This window comes from Barbatula barbatula, assembly GCF_947034865.1.
Source record: "Barbatula barbatula genome assembly, chromosome: 4".
NCBI lineage: Eukaryota > Metazoa > Chordata > Actinopteri > Cypriniformes > Nemacheilidae > Barbatula > Barbatula barbatula.
In genome coordinates, this window is record NC_136768.1 from 642,225 (window position 1) to 665,201 (window position 22,977).

Sequence of the window (22,977 nt, forward strand, 5' to 3'; positions counted from 1 at the left end):
CCACCCATGATGATGACCGGGGACCCCGCATCCCCCCTACACCCCACGCACGTACAGATGTTTCAAGGGCAACACAGACAGTGTTTTAGGACTGCAGGAGGTAAACGAAGAAAACACATGCAGCTGCAAACCTTTGAGATTCTTTGAAATTCTTGTTTCATTCTGTGAACAATATTTCTACCAAATGAAAAGATTGTTTTTTATTTGCAGAATATTAAAACGGCCAACTTGAATTCAGATCTTGATGTTCATGTTTAATGGACACATTAATGTTTTACATTTGTTTAAGGATCAATTAAAAAAAGAAAAGGAATAAGCCTGATTTTTTGACACCTTTCATGTGTTATTGCATTTTCATGTCTTTCGCATTGCTGTCGGGTGTCTTTCTGTCACTCCTGATGTTTGTTTCTATTGAAATTCAATCGACGCTGGCGTGGAATTGCAACACATGCAGAAATGCTGATGAAAGGCAAAAACAGGAGGGATTTTTTCCACGGCTGTACATGCAGAACCTGCAAATAAAGCTGCGGGTTCATGTTACCCAATGAGTGAATGTGCAGAAGTTTGTGTTCTGGTCATCACATGCAGTTCCAGGTAAGAACACGTTCACATCATATTACTCTAAACTCAAATTGACAAAATATATAAAGATTTCAATCTATGATATATTCAACACACAAAACAACTAACATTATTTGAAATATCTGCTTCAATCATTTTGAAACAAAAACACATTAAAATAAATCTACTTTTCATTCTCACTGTAAAGTGCATACTGTATTAATATTGATGGGCTGCTGTCCAAACTCTTCATCTAAAAAAACATGTTTAAATGTTTACTCAGACCTTTTTTGGGTTTGTATGTGTCTGTTAAGATGTGTGCACACCTACAGTGCTGTTGAGCTCTTCTGATGTTAGCACTAAGCATTGTAAATTAATGTGACAATTATTAATGAAATCATCATTTAACATTGTAAACTAATGTTAGTCCACCACTAAAGATTGATCTGATTACATAACCAATAAAAGCAAAGTGCAGAAGAGACATTACAAAATGACCCACAGGCTTTGACCTCATTTTGGGTGAAATTAAGAAAGAATGTGTAGAATAATGAAAGTTGAGTCACACAAATGTTCACACCTCAGTGTCCACGCATGATTGATGACTCGCTGTTGTTTTTACAGTGAAACCTGCAGCAGAATGTGAGTTTACGTACAAGTTAAAACAGGTTTGTGTAGGTCTGAACATCTGATGCTGTCAGAGAATCCATAGTCAAAATTATGATGATTATCAAAAATCCCAGAAAAATTGTAAAGGATCTGGAAACTTTATAAGGGAATGCTATCCGTTTGACATCTGTAGGAGTTGCATTTAGTCATTTAGCAGACTCTTTTATCCAAAGCAACTTACAGAGAGTTCAGGGAGCAATATTACAATAGGTAAAAATACCAAGTTTCAACAAAACCCAGAACAATACCTGTTGAGAGAAAGAGAGAGAGGGTAGGTGCATTTTTTTCTTTCATTTGTCAGTCAAGTATTCACAGAAGAAATGGGTTTCTGGTAATGACCTGTGTAGAAGAGTTTTAATTCAAGTGTCTGTGTCCTCTTCTTTGACAGGAGGTCTATTTCTGCTATACCTGTTCTTCCAGAAATACATAAAGTAACTTACAGTAAGCCACACACCTGAACCTGCTCACAAAGGACCGTTCTCAAACACCTGATGTCCACGTTCATTTCAATTCTCTTCAGAATAGCATGCATGGAGGATGGATCAAACAACACGAACTATATTAAGCAGTATGTATTCCGTGCACTGCATGCATATTCCATACATACTGTAATATACAGTATACACTGCAGCTTGTATTTCCACAGTAACATAAACTACGTTTACCTTGGAGTAGTTTAGTCTTCAAATATTTGAAGGATTCATTGATAACACTAACATATCTCTCTCACAGGTTCAATCTCGTGACAACCTAATTCATTTTGAAACGTGTGCACATTTAGGTTAAAGACACTTTCGCATGTATTCACACGTCGAGCAGCAGCTGTGTCGGGGTTTACTTTAGGATCATCTGAATTAACTCAAATAAGCGTGTTTGACCGAGCAAGCATCTGTTTAGAATCTAGACTCATCCATCAATTTAGTGTAAACTAATTAAAATACAATAAATTCAAAAAATAATCTACATTCATTGATAAAAGGTTATGGTATAGAAAATACTCAATAGGAGAATGTTCAATCAAACGAATAAAATAACAAGTACCAGTCCCTCCGTGTATATGAACGCAAAATAAAACTAAATTAATGATCAGGTTTACCACGAAAACCAGTTTCTCTGGTAGAGACCCCCGTCTATGACTCCAGCCCACCCGCCCTGTGTGTGTCTATATGTATGTATATATATGCGTGTGTGTGTGTTAGTGTAACTTGATGCCCAAGGAGGTACCATCACATGGTGGAAATTTCCACGCACCCCTCCCAGTTAAATGGGTTTGATCTAAAATAGCGACCAACAGTTTGTCTTCACCCTGCGAGATCTGCGGTTATTCCTTCAGGATCCAGGTGGGTTCTCACATGCACACACATTTATTCATCGAGATGAAAGTGAATTGTGTGCGTTTGTGTGATGTTTAAACGGTGCATGTAAACACTGCTTTACACAGTTGATCGTTCACACGTCACAGCCATGATGATGTTGAACGCATTAAAAGCATTGTGTTGTTTTGCAGTGTTACTCGTGTAACGTTTGCATGTCATTCTTTCCTCGAGCTCTATTTTAAAGAAGGTGCACGGCGACGCAAACGTGTAAAACACTACATGTTTACTTGCTCTACGATTCGATCATTTAAACGAGTTTGTGTGTTTTGATAGATGCGGGTTTGATGGTTTCGCGCACACAAAGCGTTTGCGCGCGCCAGAGCTCGAGCCGGACCCTGCGGGGTTAAAGAGACCCGTACACGTTACTCTCATCCTTCCAGAACCAACTGATAACACAAATGACATTTCACGACGTTTGTGTCCGGAGAAACGAGTTTGGTTGCGCGTTTCCATGTTTGTCAAAACAACGCTGGACGGAAACGAGCCTTGCGAGAGACACGTGCTTGTGCATTGAACTTTAAATGTTGTTTTGATAAACAAACGTACATGTGTGCATTAAACCCCATTTAAACACGGAATAGATGGCGTGTTGTGTGGTCTGCTGGGGGGGGGGGGGTATCCATCGACTGTTGCATTGCACAATGAATGCAGCGAGGTGTTGCCAAGCTTTATTAATCGTGTCGTTTTGTGACTTGCGTTATGTTGTACCGTGTCAGTGTATTGTTGAAACTTGCCATTGGGGGAGGTAGTTGAAATGCACTGCAAAAAATGACTTTCTTAGTACTTTTGTCTTATTTTCCAGTACAAATGGCTGAATCTGTTGTTTCTGTGACACTGGATGATCCTTAAAACTGATCCTGGATCTGATTTCAGTGATGGTACTGTTATAGCGCATGATGTGTGAGCGATCAAGTCTCATATGGTGTGTTTACATGAGCTGCTGTTGGATTGAGGTTTATGGTAATCTGGAACATTCTGTCCATTCACACACATGTTAAACTCCGATAGCTGTTGATGGTCCAAATAGCCATAATTCATGGAATAGCACAGATATACACTTGATTGCTTTTTATCACATGTAAATGTGTTTAACACCTAGACCTCTGTTTATGTAAAGTGTGAAATATACAGTTATTATGCTGGTTAACTGTGTCTCTGTCATTTGTTTGATGTAATGTTGAGGATATAGCTTTCTAGGAAAGTTGTTTGTTTGTTGTCAGTGTTTTTGAAACTCTCTGGTTGTATTTTGTTGAACTTCATAAGACTCGCTGTCCAATTCAGCCGCTTCATAAACAATCATTAACTTTACAGTGACATGTGTTTATCAATGTGTCTGTTTTGTAGTTCACTAATTTCGCTGCAGTTTGCTTTGAGGTCCAGCACAGAATGTTCAGTGCTTTCGTATTATTGTATAACCCACCAGTTGGGTTTGTTTGTATTTGCCGGAGCGGACAGCTGTCAATCATTTCGTCAGACCAGAGTACACTGAGAAAGTTTGAATTCAAGTGCACTTGAACTGTAGTTGACTGATTAGTGCGCTCGTGTGTGTGTGTGTGTGCAGTCCGCACAGGTATTTCAGGTAGCGGTGATGGATTCGGAGTGCACGCTCGGGTGACTCAAATCTCAGTTCATTTCAGATATTAGTTAAAACATCTCGTATGCAATCTGTAAAAGGGGCAGAGCGACTGGATGAGGGCCAGCTGTCTGACTGTTGTATTTATTTTGGCTTGTATTGAGAGAAAGAAACAGAGAGCCAATACAGACAAAGCCACAGTGTTCCTGGCAACCTTTGGCTTTTGCCCAGACATCATCTTTCTGTTTCCTTTATCAGGAATATAATAAAAAGCGTAATGCTTCATAACTTCAATATATACCAACTTACCAAGATCAATTTAGTTGTGTCAGGACTTGTTTACAGAAACATATATTTGTTTTGCTGTTTGGGACGTAAGGAATACAAGATCTACTAAATAACGTTTTCATGGTATGTCGTGCTTTTTAAAGATCAAACTATATGATTCTACAGGTTGAAAGTTAAAGTGAGACGCTCGGGTCAGGTTCAGCTACATCACTGATGACATAAGCAATGAAGGAATCAATAAACTGATAAGATGATGAACAGAGATGAAACCAAGGACGCGACAAACAGAAAAATACGCTTTTACATTCTAGATTTCCTTTTTATTTAGTCTAGCAGTTTGTCACAGAAGGTATGGTGACGGACAGCTAACCTTTTCTCCTGTTGGTTTGTCTAGCTGGGGGTTTGTATGGGGTTCATATGGGGAGACTCTTAAAGGGACAGTACACAACATGTCATTTCAAACCTGTGTGACTTTCTTTCTTCTGCAGAAGATATTTTGAAGAGTTTTGTTAACCAAACGACACTGAACTCCATTGATACCTTTGTATGAACACAAAACCATTTTCTCAAAATATCTTCATTTGTTTTTTCAGAGTCACATATCGGTAATAACCATGAAACGGAGAATAAAGGTTTGACGTCATTTTTATTTTCTGGTGAATTGTCGCTTTAACTTTTTAATTGTAACATTTGTGTCCATCCCTTCAGAGTCACTGCTCAACATTTCAGTACTAAAGTCTGCTTGACAGAACTTGTCAGAAACTGAATTTTCTTGCCTTAAGTATTTCTTTGGATCATCTTTAAACTCCATATGAACCAGAAATATTGATTGTCTTTTTTCCATATCGTGACGTGTATCCGACTGAAACAACTTCTGAGATTGAGAATGTCTTGATTTCATCCACCGGCAAATGATTGGATCGTTAAAAGGTGAAAGATTTGAACGCCACTTTGCAATCTGTCAGTCATTGCAGCCCCGCCCTCTCACCATTCAACATGATCAGAAGTAAAGAGAGCTCGTTTCCAGAGGGGAGGAGCTTAACGTTTTGCTTTATGATTACAAGTGCAAATGAATAAAAAAATAGAGATTTGCACGGATATATAATTTATAATAAATACTTTAGCACAGTGTAAAACAATTAGAATGTTTGTTTTAAACGTCATGCTGACTTTAAGTTTCTGTCAATCCCGTAGTTAACACTTTTAGCCAGAGTGACCAATGTTAACATCTTAAGTTTCTTCTAGAAAACAATATTAAAGAGTTCTTTGTGTGTTGTCTCATTTCAGTTTGATCATTGAGTAGATGTCTTGGTAGGTGGATATATATCTGTAATGTAACCTAAAGCCGTATGGAGGCTCGGGATGGATAATCTTAGAGTCCCGCTGAGGGCCGGTCAATAGGTGTCCTCTATTACACAGACCCTGATGGTTTGAAGTGTATTGCACTTTGAGAAGTCACATCTCTGTGAAACAATGTCAAATTAGGCCCGCCCTGTTTGTGAATGCAGCTATACTTTGTGTGAATATTTGGTTATTAACCGTGAAGTTGACTTCTGAGGGTGTTAGTATGTTGTCAGAGTTCCTCCGGGGGTTTTGACCCCTTGTGACGGACCCGCTGATTGGCTGATTGTGTTGAGAGGAGTGACTCCAAATAAGGAAAAGCCTGTGAGCACAGGAAGCCTTTTCTTCCAGGAGATAGGAGCACCTGCATCAAGACAGTAAGTTTGTTGTTTGTGTGTTTGTTAAAATTTTTTCAGGCAATATTTTGTTACATCATTCAGACGATGTGGGCAACATAATTTTGGGGTATTTTTACTTTAGTTTGTTCTTCTTCATGTGATAAGGAATGCTTTTCTATTTTACTGAGTACTTTTTTCATATATATATATATATATATATATTAATTGCAATTTATATTTTGTTTATTGAATGTAGTTGAACGTGTTATCTCTCTCTGAAAGTAGCATAAGTCTGATAAAATAGTTTTAGAAAACATTATTTGGGATGCCTCCATTGGTTTGACTGGGACCAGTTCTGTGAAGTGATGTGATGTACTGGTTGAGATTTAGTATAACCCTGTCATGTCTTTATCTTCTGAAAATCAAATAGAAAAGTTAATTATCCTATCAATAATCACTTGATTATTAACCCATGCGATTGTATCAAAGGTTTAAAATGTACGGATAGATTTGGATATTTTTGAAACCAGTTCAGGTTTTTATTCATCTCTCAGCCTCTGGTCAGTGACCTCGCAATTATTTGTGCACACGCCATCAGATGTGCACGCAGATTGGCGGCTGGAGTCAGGCCGTCCCGCCGTGAGTCATCAATATCTGTGTCCGTGAGGACGAACAACCTCATCCACCCGCCAGATTCTTGCCACACTGCAAACACAAGTTGATGCAACGCATCCCCTTATCTCCAACTAGTTTTTGGAAGCCTGTGAGGCCTGGAGTGACGCAGGTGCCGGTGGTGGGGGTTAACTGGGGGGACGAGGCTTCACAGCCAATGGTTTTGGAGTATCGGAGCGTTCTGATTGGTTAAAGACGGCCCTCCCAACGTTCTTTAAAGCTCCCACTCACCTCCTGGGGCTAAAAGCTCATCGTCGTTCTGTCAGCACATCTCGTATTCTTCATCTGAGCCTGCACACACTGTGAGTAACCAAACCACCTCTCATTCAAATCATCTGCTTAAGTCTAGAGAAGTCGGGTTCAGTTTGTGTGTGTTCTGCAGTCGCTGGTGTGTTTAGGTGTGTGGAATTCCTCTCGAGACACAAACACAAACAGTCTCTGTGTTTCTCATCGTAAAAAGCCAAACTCATTTCAGCTGTCTTGGGATCTGAAGAAGACCGGGTTACAGACCCATCTGCAGTTTATATGCTTGGTTTAAAGCTGCGTTTTACTTTAGTTTTTCTTAAATGTTGCTCTTTTATTGCTCATGAGGGTTAATGGGGATCAACAGACACACATCAAACAATTGTTGATGTGCAGTAATAGTATTGAGCTATAAAATTCATATCTAGGATCTTTAATTCTCTGGAGGTCTTTTGAGAATTGATATTGCAAACTTTTGGTAGATCCGAGCACCGTTTGAAATGTTTTTGAGATCTCGACTTGAACTGGAGAAGAGAATCTCAGGAAGCAGGCGATTTCTCCATTTGCTTTCCATGTAATCTCACCGCTGTCGTGGAGAAACAATTGTGCTGTTAATAAGTGAATTCTGACCGACTGTTGAATGTTAAAGGTTTTTCACATCAGCTTCCTCTGTTCTGTTCACTAGTTGAACTGGTTTTACTCGATTGGAGTGTGAAATGTGAATGCTTCGCATAAGTTAATGTGAATGGTAATGATACATATTGTTGTTTTTCCTGGATACAATGTTTCATTTTACATAGTCATGTGGTAAAATCTTTTGAAATCTAGATCAAATGTATCTGTTTTTATTTATTTATATATATTGTTTTGTTTCATCATGTGGCTTAATAACATTTTCCTGCCAGTCTTTAGTCCATCAGTCCATCGTCATTAAGATCGAAACTTTCCTGACCACTGAGGCACATGCAAATCTACCGCAACAATATCGCAATCCCATCATAAATATACGGTCTTGCTCTATGATGAAGGACTTATTAAGAAGAGAAAAATCTGTAATTTATGAGGCGTTACCCTGACAGTAAAGCATCACACCTCTCTATTATTTTCCTGGTACTTCATGCCAGGCGTGCGTTCAGAACGTTCATGATGTCAGAAGACCCGTGGACTGTTTTCAGCTTTCCATTAGTCTAGCGTTTCAGGCTGAAGTGGTTATGAATTGTATCAATGAGGTCTTTGTCTATGCGAAGATGAGGATTGTGGGTAATTGGGGATGTTAGAATGGCTCAGGAGGGGTTTGGCTTGGTAACTGGCTCATCTGAGGCTTGTCTAATGTTCTCCGTCTTGGTGGGCACGGACAGAACGGTTTGTGCTTCTCATACGCTGCAAAAAGCTGACCTGAGGCCAGTAAGTGTTGGCTGCACATGACAGGTGTGTGCTGGACTGACCTAAACATGGCTGAATCCAGAGCTCGGACGTCACGGATGCTTAGATACACGAGTGCTTAACCCAAACATTGAACAACACATTCATTATGTGGACCTGGAAAGAGACAGAGACACAGAACATTGATGTCACTGTCCTCAGTTCTACATTTATCCCCTCTTTAAGTGTTCATATGTGCGTGTGGTTAGTTGGAACCAAACATATTGTGATCAGATGTGTCAGAATGTGTTCTCCTGAAGTTAAAGATCAGTGTTGGTACCCAAAGGTTGTAGGTTCAAAGGGGAAGTTAATGAGCTTCCATTGTGTGTTATATTTTACGCCTTTTTCTTCCAGACGATACACTGATCACGTCTGTAAACATGGACCGCATGGAGCTGAAGAAAGTCAACACCGAGGCAGACGATGAGAGCAGCTACACAGAAACCATTGACTCAGAGAAGGCCACTATGAGCAGGTCAGAGACGTGTGTGTCTGTGTGTGTGTGTGTGTCTGTGTGTGTGTCTGTGTGTGTGTCTGTGTGTCTGTGTGTGTGTCTGTGTGTGTGTCTGTGTGTGTGTCTGTGTGTGTGTCTGTGTGTGTGTCTGTGTGTGTGTCTGTGTGTGTGTCTGTGTGTGTGACGTGGTTCAAATCGTGTTTTCTGTGTTCAACTCCAGTCAGTTCCTGGATGAAGAGGATGCAGAGAGCCAGAAGTGTCTCACTAATGGAATGATGAAGAAGAAGAAATACGAGGAATACGATGAAGAATATGTAAATACACGTCAGTTTGATTTCAACGTTAATGTTCTTTCTTGTGTCATTAATTAATGCTCGATCTCTGTCTCTCTCTCTCTCTCTCTTTCAGCATCCAGGTCACACGTCTTTCGGAATGTCCGTCTTTAACCTTAGTAATGCAATCATGGGCAGTGGAATTCTGGGATTGTCTTTTGCCATGGCCAACACGGGCATCATACTGTTTGTGTGAGTATATTTGTTGGCGGAGATGTTAACCGACTTTATGATGCGTTAGGGGTGTGCAAAACGCTCTTTGACCTGAGCAGCTCACGTGTAAGGGAGGGTTTTCTTGGTTCTTCAATTGTTTGCAATGGGAGCGTTACTTTTTGTCAATGTTTCTGTTTACTCCGCTGTCCAATCACGGTGTGACCAACAATTCAGAAGTAAATGTTTCTATTCTCTGAGTATCCATGTCTGTGCCAGACTAACACAATATTAATGTGCAATATTAAAGCCTCTTTTTAATTGAGTGCAAGTTAGTGATTGCACCTAATACACAAAGCACAATGCCTGGTCGCAAGTGTGTTTCTCTGAAAATATAACTGCAGTGAATTATTTTAGTTGGTTACTCAACACAGTCATTTACGTCCATGCGTCCATTACGTCCTATGTAGAATGGTTATAACCAAACATATTTTGCCCCCCATTACAAAATACAAAGACGACAGCAAACAGTTCTGGGGCACATTTGACTATCATTGTATTTTTCCTCCTATGGGAGTCAATGGGGGGCAACATCTGTCTGGTTATAAGCATTCGTCTAAATATCTTGTTCATCGGGCCAAAGAAATGTATACAGATGTGCAACATCTCGAAGGTGAGCAAATGATGACAGAATTTAGTTTGTTGCAACTGATTAGATCAGTTAAAAAAAGACTACTGTGCAATTTCCCCTTTCAGTTCCCCAGCTGAGGGCGTTTGTGTGGGGTGTGACCTGGAGAGGATTTTATCTAGGAATGCGCTGGAGGACATTGTGTGTCGGTGTGTCAGAGTTTCAGACTGGTGGAGGAGAGAGAGTTCTGCTGGTGTCTGTGACAGATGCCACCGTGTATATATCACACATGAGCCCAGGCTGAAGCAGACAGCGAGGATATTTATAACTCCACAGCTCTCGTCTGCTGTTCACTCAGGGTTTAACATGTGTGCGTGTTTGATTGACAGCAGTCAGCTGTGGACACCGCAGTCCCACTGACCTCACATTCTCTCCACGGCAGATAAAGTGAACGCAGGCCTATAGTGCCAGCACACCGTTATCTCTCGTGTATTCTCTGCTGCTAATGTCAGGTGGTTATTTCTGCCCGTGTCAGGTGACCAAACCACCGTTAAACTCATTCCCTCTCGCTGACGGTGAATGAGATGTGCTGCAGATTTACGATGGTTTGAACCCGAGTTGTTGTTGGTTTGACGTTCAGCTCATTAGCGTTAGCATGAGGGCAGGAGATGATCAGACGCATACTCTATATGTACACACGCTGCATTTAGAAACGCCTTCAAAAATAAACGCCTCGTAAGGTCACAGCACGTTACGTAAAGCTGCCATTTTTTAAAAGTTAAAAATAAGTTGTTTGGAGGGAGGCACGATGTGTCGGCCACCGATATTGGTCAGCCGATATCGGATTAATTGAACACCATCGGCATACCAACAAGAGCATGAAAAACCTGTGGTTTATTAATTAACTGCATGGATGCAATGAGATGCGTGTATGAATAATCCAACTTTTTCCCCGAGCAAAATAATGAAATAGCAACAGCACCGAGTTTATTAAAGAAACGTTCTATGAGTTAATGTTGTTAATCAAATAAATATTGGACAGCAAAAATCACCTTTGAAGATTGAAAAGTGATCTTACTGAAATACTGTATTTCTATCTTAATTTGTGCCTCTCTAAAAATGTTAAATGGATCCAAAATACAGGAAAAACTAACTAAAGTAAGTTGTAAAGTTCTATGCAATTGACCAATATCGGAATCGGACGATAGTTGTTTGTTAAAATCTGTATCGGTCCTGTCGGTGCATCCCTAGTAATTGCGTTTGTGTTTTTTGTCTTTACGTGTTGAAGTCAAAGTAACCTGCAGTCTTATCATTTACACAGTGATGAAGAGTTGAAGCTTTAACAATGTAAGACAATCGAGGATTGTCTGATTAATTTTTTTATTATAGCATTTTATGGTCAAGATCCGTGTGTTTAGACATGAGGAGACCTGCACGCTGACCGAGACGACAGAACATGATCATAAAAACATTTTTATCAATTCTGATTTCTCTCTATGTTGTAGAGTTCTTCTGTTTGGTGTGGCCATTCTGTCTCTGTACTCAGTTCATCTGTTACTAGTGACGGCAAAAGAAGGAGGTGAGTGTGTCCAGACAAACACACGCTGATGAATGAAGCGGATGCTTTAACAGTGTTTCCCCGCAGGCTCGCTGATCTATGAGAAGCTCGGAGAGAGAGCGTTCGGCTGGCCGGGGAAGATGGCGGCCTTTGGGTCTATAACTCTACAAAATATTGGAGGTAAAAAGTGACACACGGCCCAAGATTGTCGTTTTGTGCAAGTTGTTATTGTCTGTTATGTAACGTGTGAGATGTGTTTGTCTTCAGCCATGTCAAGTTACCTGTTCATTGTCAAGTACGAGCTGCCGGAGGTCATACGAGCTTTCATGGGTCTGGAGGAGATTTCTGAGTAAGTCTTCAGGGAATTTGTATATTTAGGATGAGACGTTTTCTTGGATTTTGATCGGTCATTCTGCTTGTTTCTTTAGTGAATGGTACCTGAATGGGAATTACCTGGTGGTGTTTGTGTCCATTGGAATAATTTTACCTCTATCCCTGCTGAAGAATCTCGGTAAGTCCTTCGTGTTTGTGTGTTTGATGTTGGTTTGAAAGTGTGGGGATGTGTGTTAAGCTCACGGTGGTCTCGTCCTGCAGGATATCTTGGATACACCAGTGGTTTTTCTCTCTCCTGCATGGTGTTTTTCCTGGGCGTGGTACGTTTACCTTTCAGTCGAAAAATGTTTGTTCACCTTTATCTATTTGTCTTTAAAAGCACACGTACGTCACCGTGTGTATTATGTGGTTGTGACAAGATTCAGTCCGATTCAACTCACGTCTGTTACTGTGTTTCTCTCTCGATCAGCTGATCTATAAGAAGACGATTCTCCCGTGTCCTCTTCCCTTCTTTTACCAACACGACTCTAACATGAGCGCTAACGGATCGGACGCGTTGGATATGTTTTCGCTTCAGAACACCTCGGCACTGGCGTATACGTCTGAAACCTTGGCACACTCCGAAGGCGCTGAGGAAATGTGCACGCCCAAATACTTTGTGTTCAATTCTCAGGTGACGATACAGATGTGACGTTCATTTTAAAGGTCAAACATTAAACTTGTTGGATGAGCCTTGTGTTGATGTGACGTATTTGTTTTAGACCGCTTACACCGTTCCCATTCTGGCCTTTGCGTTCGTGTGTCATCCTGAAGTTCTGCCCATCTACAGCGAACTGAAAGAGTGAGTTGAACACACGCACAAACACACAACTTGGATGTTATTGTGCAGGTGTATGTGGAAATCTGTTGTGTGGTTCACTCACGTGTTGTGTGTGTTTTCAGTCGATCACGTAAGAAGATGCAAACGGTGTCAAATCTTTCCATTCTGGCTATGCTGGTTATGTACCTGTTCTCAGCACTCTTTGGTTATCTGACATTTTATGGTATGTATCACGCTCTTTAGTTTACCATTCCAGTCGAGAAGCGACTTGTTACCATAACTCTCTCTCTCTCTCCTTAACACACACACAGATCATGTGGAGGCCGAGTTATTACACACCTTCACTAAAGTGTATAAGTTTGATACGATGCTTCTGTTGGTGCGTTTGGCTGTCCTGACCGCTGTGACCCTCACCGTACCCATAGTGCTGTTCCCTGTGAGTACACAAACACAATCGAGTGTGTTTAATGTCAGTTTGACTCTTGTGTGAATGTGTTGAAGGCCTGTGAGCTCACATCCTTCAGTTATAATGGAGGTTGACAGGTTTGTGAAACACAGAATTGTGATGATGTATAAATCCACCAGAGGGCGGTGTTGTGTCATCGGTTATTCGCACTCTCTTTTATTACATCTACATTTATTCATTTGGCAGATGCTTTTATCCAAAGAGACTTACATTGCAAGATACTATACATCTGTATTTGAGTAGGTGCAATCCCTGACCTTGGCGTTGCTAGCGCCATACTCTAAACACTGAGCTACAGGAAAGCTTTTTAAAGACCATTAATGTTTGATCTAAATTGATGCTTTCAATGTGCCTTTTTATCATTTTTTTAAATGACGCAATTTCTAGAAATAACTGTTTTTAGAGTAACGTAGCCATTGAGATATACATCGTATATCTGAATGCTTTTGTTTGCCAGTGAGTTAAAATATAACACTGGGGAGATGAGAAAATGAAGAGCTTGTTTTTGTTTTTAGGTAAAGTGTCATACGTGTGTTTATAAGGTTATAACTTATATACCGGTGACTTAAAGTTACCTGGATTATAGGAATGACCCGTATGCATGTTAACAGTTGAGATGGATTGTTCAGCTAAAGAGGTTAAGAAATAATAATGAAATAAATTCTACAATGACAAAATGTAAAGGAACCACTGGGTTCTTATAAGAATGATGGGAAAGTATGAAGATTCTTTGCTTTTCTAGAAGGGAAGTCAGTGGTATAAATGTGACAGACGGATGACACACAAGCTGATACTTCTTTAGCTCTCTCTCTCTCTCTAAAGGGAGGGGCAGGTGCAGGGAATGGAATATTACCAAGATGCAGTGCAGACAGTGACCTTGTAAAACATGCAGTTACATTATGTGGCCATCAGAGTCACTGTAAACGCACAACACACCCCTGCAGCTCTGAAATAAGGTTTTCATTAACTCAAAAAATAAATGTCATCTCTTCATTACTCATTGTCATGTGGTTCAAATCGTGAAAGACAAAAGAAGATATTTTGAGAAATGTCTCAGTGGTTTTGTGTTCGTACAATGGAAGTCAATGAGGTTCAGTGTTGACACACAGGTTTGACATGAGGATGAGTGAATGATGAAAGAATGTTCATTTATGGTCAGGATTCTGCTTTAATACTCAGGAATTTGTCCTTCTGCCACACGGATGAGATAACGTTGTATGTTTTAGGGGTTTATGGACATGGTGAGAAGTGATGTTTTGCGTAACCATGGAGTTTTGGCCTTCACGTTTGACTTAAATGTCTAAGTCTTTGTGTGTGAGATTGACTCTATTTTGCTTTGACTAAGAGCCACAGGGACCTTGAGTCAGCCACACAGACGACACTTACTAACAGACGCATGACAAACAGATGATAGCACAGCTCCCTTTATTCTGAATGTGCTGCAAACATTGGGAACTCTGGAGCTGTGATGGTTTTCTGAAAGAAACACTCAAAAAGAGCTTATATTTGAAAAAGGCACCGAACCGAGTTAATAAGCGCTCCGCGTCGGCTAACAGGTGTGCCGTCTGATACTTTTCCTTAGAAAGAAATGCGAGTTGTTCATCTCCAGTTGCACAGTATCAGATGCTTGTGTTTACATGTAGGTCACACCCTCTCTCCCATCGGATGAATGGATTTGTGTCTTCACAATTAGTCCACGCCTCAGAGCGGCTGTAAAAGACTGTGGGTTCATCGTCCAAGCCTGTCATTATGTTCGCCGGTCACTAAAGGCGTCGTCCCACCTGAAATGAGATTTCACAGCTAATGCGTCGCTGAAATCCGACTGTCAGCGGGTTCGCCACACTCCCCGGTAAGGAATGGAAGAGATGTGACAGACTACACGTCTCTCTGTGATATTTCTCAGATGTGATCAAGGGCAGTGGATTGTCAGAAGCTCACTAATAATGTTCACTCCAGCAGTCGTATGAAACATGTTGGGTGAGTGTTTTTCCCAGTCCCACATCCTTTGATTCAAAATCAACCAAAGTCCAACCAGAGGTGGTGATTTATAAGCTCTCTGTGACGTCAATGCACCTCTGGGTCAGAGGTCGTGTCAGGGTCTATGAGGTTCACTCACATGATCACTGCTGGTGGTTTAACCCGACCATATTGTCAGAAGAGTTTGATCGTCGATAGTTAAATTGCAACTTTCATATGAAAATGTCAAAAATGATCTTCCTCTTGAGAATCGTAGCTTTGTTAGGAGCGATTCACATTTTGCGTTTAAAACCGTGCGGAAAACATGGGCGCGCAGCACTCTGTAGTTCTCTACAGTTGAACTACTTCCATCTCCACCTATTTGCGCCTTCGTTTTAAATAACAAACCTGCACACGCTTAGGACACGAAATGTGAAACGGCCCTTAGCTTGTCTACTTTGAGTTTTTCTCTGACACGGGACGGACAGAAGAAACGTGACGGCCCGCCGCAGTGAGTTGTGAATTAGGGTCACTGGTAGAATATCGCACATTCAGTCGTGTGGTCAGTTCAGGGGTTCAGAGCGACTCGTCGGCAGATGCCGAATACTTTGAGGTCGAACAGCCAGAGAACAGAAATGTCACACTCATGTGACAAACAGACACAAACCAGCATCTCTTTATTGAAGGGCTGTCAGATCAGAGACCGATCATAAATCAATATTTAAAGTTATGAGAACAGTAATGGCTATTGGAGTTATGAAATATTGGACCCTGTGAATACGACATTTCCTACTGTTGCAGGTGCTGGTGTCTGAGGCAGGTGCTTTAACTGGAGGAGACATTTTAGGGAAAAAATGGTGCATGTTTACATTTTGCCATGTGATCTGAGCATGAATTATTATCAATTGTTTAGGTAAAAACCTTTAAAGAGTGTATACTGTGTGTCGGCTGTACAAGTGTTGTGATTTGTCTGTCCTGTGAGATGCATCTAATCTCACACCGATGTTTGAACATGAATATGTCAGTATTGTGATCCCACTTAACTTCTGCCAATCTCTTTCTTCCTGTTGGCTGATGCAATAGTACCGCTCGCTTACACTGTGTGTTAATCCTGTTTTAGGCTCCACCCTAACCCTGCTGTGTGTGTGTGTGTGGTGAACTTTGACCCAGTGTAAGCTTGTTCTCATGCTCTGGGCAGATCACTTGAGGTCCTGTGACCTGATCTCAGATCTCAGTACAGTACCTGATCCATTCACAACATTTCTCTCTCTCTCGCTCTCTCTCTGTGTGTATGTGTGTGTTCAAGTGTTAAACAGCTTGTGGCTGTAATCTTATTAGTTTTCAGTGTCCCTCCATTGGAATTCGAAGACTAAATTGTTTATATAACATTATTGTTTTTATTTCATTTCTTTTGAATGATCTTTAAAGGCGCTGGCTTTTCTGTTCTTTGTAGAAAGCCTATAGCTTTATTGTCTCAGGTCTAGTAACTATAGACGTGTATTGCTCATATACTTCAATAGACATAAACAAATATTTTTATTAAAGGCCCAAAAAAAGTTCCAGACGTCCCAGCAACCACAATACTTGGTGACTGAATGCATTAAATGTAAAAATCTAGTTTATATTATTTGAGGTTACATACATTTATACAGAAATCTCGCGAGGAGCAGCTGGTCGTAGTTGGTTTATGGTGAAATGATGTTCTTTCTACTTCTGGATTATGGCCCCAACAGTGCTCACTGGAACATTCAAGAAGTTTAGAAATCCTTCTTTAAGCAATGCCATCAGTATGTTTCGCAACGATACGGTTGTGAAGGCCTTGAGCTTGTTGCTTTCACCCATATGAGATGACAATGGTTCACTTTAAAAATGTATTCTCTGTGTGTTAACTTCTGTTTTTGCTCACAAGTGATGTTAGATGCACAGAAAATGTTTGTTTTCTTCTCTAACCGCGTGTTTGTTTGTGTGCACAGATCCGGTCGTCCGTCATCACGCTGTGTTTCGCAGGAAAAGAGTTCAGCTGGATCAGACACATCCTCATTGCAGCTGTGATACTGGCCTTTAACAATCTGCTGGTGATCTTTGTTCCCACCATCAGAGACATCTTTGGGTTCATCGGTGAGTTTCACAAGACCGATGACCAAATGACCTGAACACACGTAATCGATATAATAAATCAATTCCTTCATCTTTCTTTTCCTCCACAGGAGCATCTGCAGCCACAATGCTCATCTTTATACTGCCGGCAGCGTTTTACCTGCGACTGGTCAAGAGTTTACCATACAGATCACCACAGAAAATATCAGTGAGTACACAAAAGACATTGTATGGATGTACTGTAAAGGGGCGATCGCATTGAGCGCGCTTTTCATGTTTGGAAACGCGAGGCGCGCCACGCTCGCTACTTTCTTTTGGTTGACTATTTGAAAAGAGCAGCACGCAACCGTTTTTTTATGTTGGTAGATAACCACGAAAACAGCTGTCCTGTCTGTAAAGAATAATAGCGCAGGTGCTCTAGTTGCTGTTAGCTGTCATATTATCAGAAACTTTCAAAAGGTACAGGCAGAGGGCGCTTGCTCTGATCTTGCTCGGTTAACCGGCGCCAGCTAGCACAAGTTTCTCCTCCATCATTGCAGTCTCCGGACGTTTCAAGCAACTCTGAAGTTCTGTCATTCGATTGGACAATGGGAAAAAAATGCTCTGAGTTGAGTTTTTTTCAACTTAAGGCACTCAACCCAAACGGGAGCCGCGGCAGGCGGTTAAAACACGAGGCGCCCGGCGTGCATAAGCAGCGTGCAAGATGCTCAACTGAAAACAATTCAAAAGAGGCGCGACTAACAGCAAAAAACACTATCTGATCGGCCCCTTGTGCATGAGTAGAGCTCATTCATGTCAGGACAAAGAACAAAACATAGGAATGATGTGTTTTCTATTTCTTTGGTTTTCCTATAAAACACTTTAAATTGGACAATTTCACAGTGTTGGGTGTAACGAGTTACTAATTACTTTATTTTTAATGATCAACTATTATCATTTATTATCAATTATTCAATTACTAATTTATTTTCCCTTGAAAAAAATATTTTCTGTTATATAATAACAGTTACTTCTGATGTAATTCAACTAAACACTGTGTGTGATATATGTGTGTGTGCAATAGTGGAATTGACATCAAAACTCAAAGTCTAACTTTAAAATCTGTGCTTTAACATCTGTAATACTTTGGTCAGTTAATAATATAACTTTACGTAGTTTTATATCATTAATTTGAATGAATGAAAAGAGCCGTTTCACGTCTATCCTTGAATCACTTCACTAATGGAGGTTGATGTAGGATATAGAAAGTAATGAGTAATAAATCATTCAATAGTCATTTCTACAGTCATCTGAACATGTCATTAGTAGTATTTAATGACATTTCAGAGTAACTTGCCCAACACTGTATTTTCAGTATTTGTTTATCCGTAAGTAAATAGTTATTCGGAAAATCTATAAAAATCTTTAAACCATTAACAGAATTGACATTTTGTGCTTGAACTCTGTGTGCTTATAACCGGTCCTAAACTAATTTAAACAAATAAAAGACACAAGCGTCACATCCTGCCAGAGGAAGTGACGTCACTGGGTGATTTTGTTTTATTTTTATGATTTCTATGAGGTTTTAGTTGACAACGGGACAGCCACTAAATATATATATATATATATATATATAAAAAAGACAATACATGCATTGAAAATGTATGAATCGGAAGGGAAAGAACACTCGGATGAAAATGTCATGCGTGTTAACAAATGAAACATAATCTCACTCTCTCTTCGTACACAGGCGGCCATTTTCCTGGTGGTGGGCATCATCTTCATGATTGGCAGTTTGTCTCTGATCGCAATGGACTGGATTCACAATCCTCCCGGTTCTAAAGAAGCTCACTAAACCGCCCCCCTCTCACCCAAAGGTGCTGAAACTGAAACCACCTCATCAGAAAAAACATGTCAACATGGACGTTCAGTTCTGAGTGAACCCTGTGCCCCTCTCTCTCTCTCTCTCTCTCAAGATCTCGTGTTGTTTTATACTCTCCTTTCTGTTTTCTTACTACTCAAATCTCTTTCGCCCGTGGGTCTCAGATCCATGTGAAAGTAAAATGGGGGGGGGACAGCGGGCGCCAGCGTCATTATCTGTGGGAGAGAACATTGATAACCGCCTCCTCTCTCAGAGAGAGAGAGAGAGAGAGAGAGAGAGAGAGAGAGAGACGGGCAAAAGGTTCATGGAACAAAAAGCACTTCTGGATTTTTCAAGACACGCCAACAAAAGTACATTTTATAGTCGCGTTTGACTTTCATCAGACTTTCATTAGTGTTCACTGATAATTAGTAGTTGTTTTTATTTGAGTGGTTTTTTTTTAAAGGAATAGTTGACATAAAAAATACAACTCGCTCTCATGCCCGCTCCAAACAGTCAAATGAATGTAGACATGTGCTGTTGAGTTCTAAAAAGAAGAAAAAAACACCATCAATGTTAAACCTTCTTTTCATCTTTCACGGTGTTCAATTCTTTTTAAAACTACAGGAGAGTGAGTGAATTGAGACCCAATGTTGTTGACATTACAACTATTTAACATTACCGTTAAAATCACATTTCCTCTTCGTGAAGGCAAACCTTCCAAATATCAATCTTGGAACCAAAATGAAGAAGTTGAGCAAACAGGCTGCTTTTCCTTTTGAAGTGATCCATAACACCAGAACAGCACAGTTAGATCGGATCTGCTTTATTCAGTGTGAGATGAATGGACAGAAACGTTTAAGCGATGCCAAGCGGGCAGGGAAGGTCTGACTCATTTTATATCAGAAGTCATCTCATACGAGCCCAGACCAGCCGCCTCAAGAGCCCAAAGATCAAGCAACCGACATCCGGTCACCGAACGATCGATGTATGTCAATTTATAGAAGAGATCCTTCTGTGTCGAGTCTCACGAATAACGTTTACATACGTGCCTGTCTGCCATCCGTGTTGAAGCCGTTTCTGTGTGTGCAGGTCCTGCCGAAGCAGACGATATTTAAAGATCATTTGGTGATCAACGTACTCATAAAGCAAATATTTCAAATGAAATGGTTATGATATTTTTGCATGTTTTAAATCACAAACATGGTCCTTTTGGACATTGTATATGGTTTGTAAATAGTCAGCTTTTTTGGATGTTGGAAGGGATGATGCATCAAATGTTCACCGGTAGAGTCTTAGTATTATATTTTAGATATGGAAGCCATCATGACTTCTTTTGTAAATTTGTAGAAAAGCTGTTGTATTTCTATTGTTCCTTCAGTTGAACAGTTTTTAATGACGAACTGGAGCTGTGTGTCTGTGTGTTTTGTTGTTTTTGTGTATGTTACTTGATGATTTTGAGCAGCTGAAATGGTACTTGACATCCAGGGTTTCTGTTTGACATTCCTCTTTGGAATATTAACAGACGATAGATGGGACGATGTTCGGCAAACATCCAGCAATTTTTTTAAACTTTTAGCCACAGATTGTGTTTATGTCTCAGAGATATGGAGCAGTTTTGTCTTCCACGGTTTACCTCTTCAAACAGCGTATTGGACTGACATTGCTAACATATGTGTGTTGATAAGTGTGAGTTTAAAGTCAACGTGAAATCACAATGGACCCTGTTTATAATTCCGTCTAAAGAAAAAACAGTTTGTCTTCCATAGTCTTGCATCAAAGTGTTCATCTTTAAAAAACATCTTTGTCTCTTGAATGGGTCTTCATGTTGACTTTAAGCGTGTTTACTCTCCCTTGAACATCCCGGTCAGTCTGTATTTGTATCACAGGTCTGTGTCTGTTGCTTCCTTCAGGGAAAATATGCAGGAGTATTTCAATCTGAATGTACAAATTATAACCGTTTACATGTATTTTGGTAATGTGACATAAACGCTGCAGCTGAAGCGTAGAGGAACAGACACAAGTGAGAAATAACTGCTCACAAAATGCCTTACTACAATCTCACAAAAGTGCCGTGTGACCTCCACTAGCCAATCAGCTGCGGCCTCCTGCAGATCAGCCAATCACGAGCAGTCTTTGCATTGGGGAATTTTTGTATCACTGAAGCTGTTTCCATGTTATGTAACATGACGAATAAATAAAATGTGAAGCGATGTCCGTTTCTGTGTGTTTTTCTTGATGGGTAATTGATAGATGTTTTCTTGCACGGTGATGTGAGGGTAAATGAAAATATCAGAAACAAATAATTGATCATTAAGGTAATAGATTGAATCTCACAAAAACACGTCCAGCTCATATCTCAGGTGCGACAGTGATTTTTGTTTTAATGTAGTGATATTTTTAAATGGGTAAAACAATCTATCACAGAATAAATATGTCAAAATTGTAATGATGTATCATTATTGTTTAGAAATGTATGTAAAATGTGCTTAATTGTCATGAAAATGTCTCCTTACAAAAGATCTATTGCTCCTTTCCAAAATAGGCTTCGCATTATTTTTGTTAGAAATTCAGCCACATTATAATTAAAATAATTGTTGTGTATTAAAATACTGCACAATAAAAGAGTTGCTTTGTTAATGTTATGATTTTAGGACACTTTGTAAGCTGGGTGAAACCGCTTTTCTTCGTTTCATACACACCTTATGAGTGCAGAATTCTCTGTCTGTCTCGCTGTCTCAAACACACACACGTACATAGATCTCATGTTTAATGCATGTCTAAAGGAATGAAGTGCGCATGTATGACAACAAAACAAACAGATGGCGTTTGTGTGTAAATCGTCCGTCAGAATGCAGGTCACACTCCTCAGCGTGAATCATGTCAACAGCTGCTTTCATAAGACCGTCACACAAGCACATCTGGAGAGTATGAATGTTATGTATACTCACTGTACAGCACACCACACCACATCTGAACCTGTTTTTGGGTTTTGTGTGGTCTCGTTGTGTGAAGGGGGTATTCCAGAAAGAACTTAACCCTGAACGCTGGGTTGGTTAACCCAAATCTTGCTCACTCGGGTTATGTCGGTTACAGAACACGTATGAAGAATAAGTTGAATCAACCTCACGAAAGATACCCAGAGTTAACACGCTCACAGAAACATCATGAAGACATTACAGTCAATGGATCATAGATGACACGAGTCACCGTGGAAACGTCTGGGAAGCTTAAAGAGTTTTTATTCACGCAAGGATTAAATCTGCATCAGTCTATGAAGTGCAGGATTAAAACCATAAAAAGCATATTATTTCATTTTGTTGTTAAACATCTTCAATTCATTATTTAACTAAATCTATAAATAGTTTAAAAATGTGTTTATTTTTAAACTGAACTACAGTATTTAAAATATATGAAGAATTTGGTTCCAAAATGAGACTCTTTTTTTATTTGTATTTAATATCGATCAAAGTGGAGTTGGTTTGTTTTGATTTGAGCCATAATAACAAAAAATACAGCTTACTGACACAATAAAAACATGTTAACATATAAAAACGTTATGTCTTCATATACTCATCATGTCTATCTTTGTCACATAAAATGTAGATTTGTTGTGTAGATGTTTGTAACTGTTATTTGAATGTGTCTTCCATGTTATTTTACCACAATTGTGTTGTGTATATGTGTTTGATTGCATTACATTGATCATTTTGTAGGCAGTATTAAACCTATTTTTGTTCCTTCCCTGTATGTTTCTTTAGAAAATCTTCCTCTATTTGGTTTTGTGTAAACTGACTTTGCATTGTACCAGCTTTATTTGCAACAGTTGCTGATGTAGTCATATTAATGGAGACTCTTTT

At 39.9% G+C, this 22,977-nt stretch overlaps 1 protein-coding gene across 6 annotated transcripts; it reads left to right on the top strand.

The window, feature by feature from the left end:
- The first annotated feature begins 1,696 nt into the window (after positions 1–1,696).
- On the top strand, positions 1,697–21,331 carry slc38a4 (solute carrier family 38 member 4). 6 transcript variants are annotated; one of them, XM_079454248.1, is made up of 17 exons: positions 2,421–2,570; positions 8,838–8,958; positions 9,158–9,251; positions 9,346–9,461; positions 11,553–11,626; positions 11,693–11,785; positions 11,873–11,954; positions 12,034–12,116; positions 12,200–12,258; positions 12,408–12,611; positions 12,700–12,779; positions 12,881–12,981; positions 13,070–13,194; positions 17,154–17,298; positions 17,388–17,485; positions 19,007–19,133; positions 19,829–21,331. In XM_079454248.1, exons 2-16 carry the CDS (start codon positions 8,864–8,866, stop codon positions 19,109–19,111), a joined length of 1,554 nt encoding a protein of 517 aa, XP_079310374.1. In that variant the 5' UTR covers positions 2,421–2,570; positions 8,838–8,863; the 3' UTR covers positions 19,112–19,133; positions 19,829–21,331. The 6 variants fall into 6 exon arrangements, with proteins under 6 accessions (XP_079310369.1, XP_079310374.1, XP_079310370.1 ...); XM_079454245.1 differs by lacking the exon at positions 2,421–2,570 and adding exons at positions 6,135–6,185; positions 6,897–7,120 and having other exon boundaries at positions 19,007–21,331; XM_079454243.1 differs by lacking the exon at positions 2,421–2,570 and adding an exon at positions 1,697–1,798 and having other exon boundaries at positions 19,007–21,331.
- Positions 21,332–22,977: the final 1,646 nt, after the last annotated feature.

Bases quoted from the DNA above. Each gene is read 5' to 3' on its own strand.
- slc38a4 (XM_079454243.1), top strand. From the start codon at position 1,768: ATGGATCAAACAACACGAACTATATTAAGCA. The intron at 1,799-8,837 runs GTATGTATTCCG...TTTTTCTTCCAG, and splicing joins AACACGAACTATATTAAGCA to ACGATACACTGATCACGTCT. The intron at 12,259-12,407 runs GTACGTTTACCT...TCTCTCGATCAG, and splicing joins TGGTGTTTTTCCTGGGCGTG to CTGATCTATAAGAAGACGAT.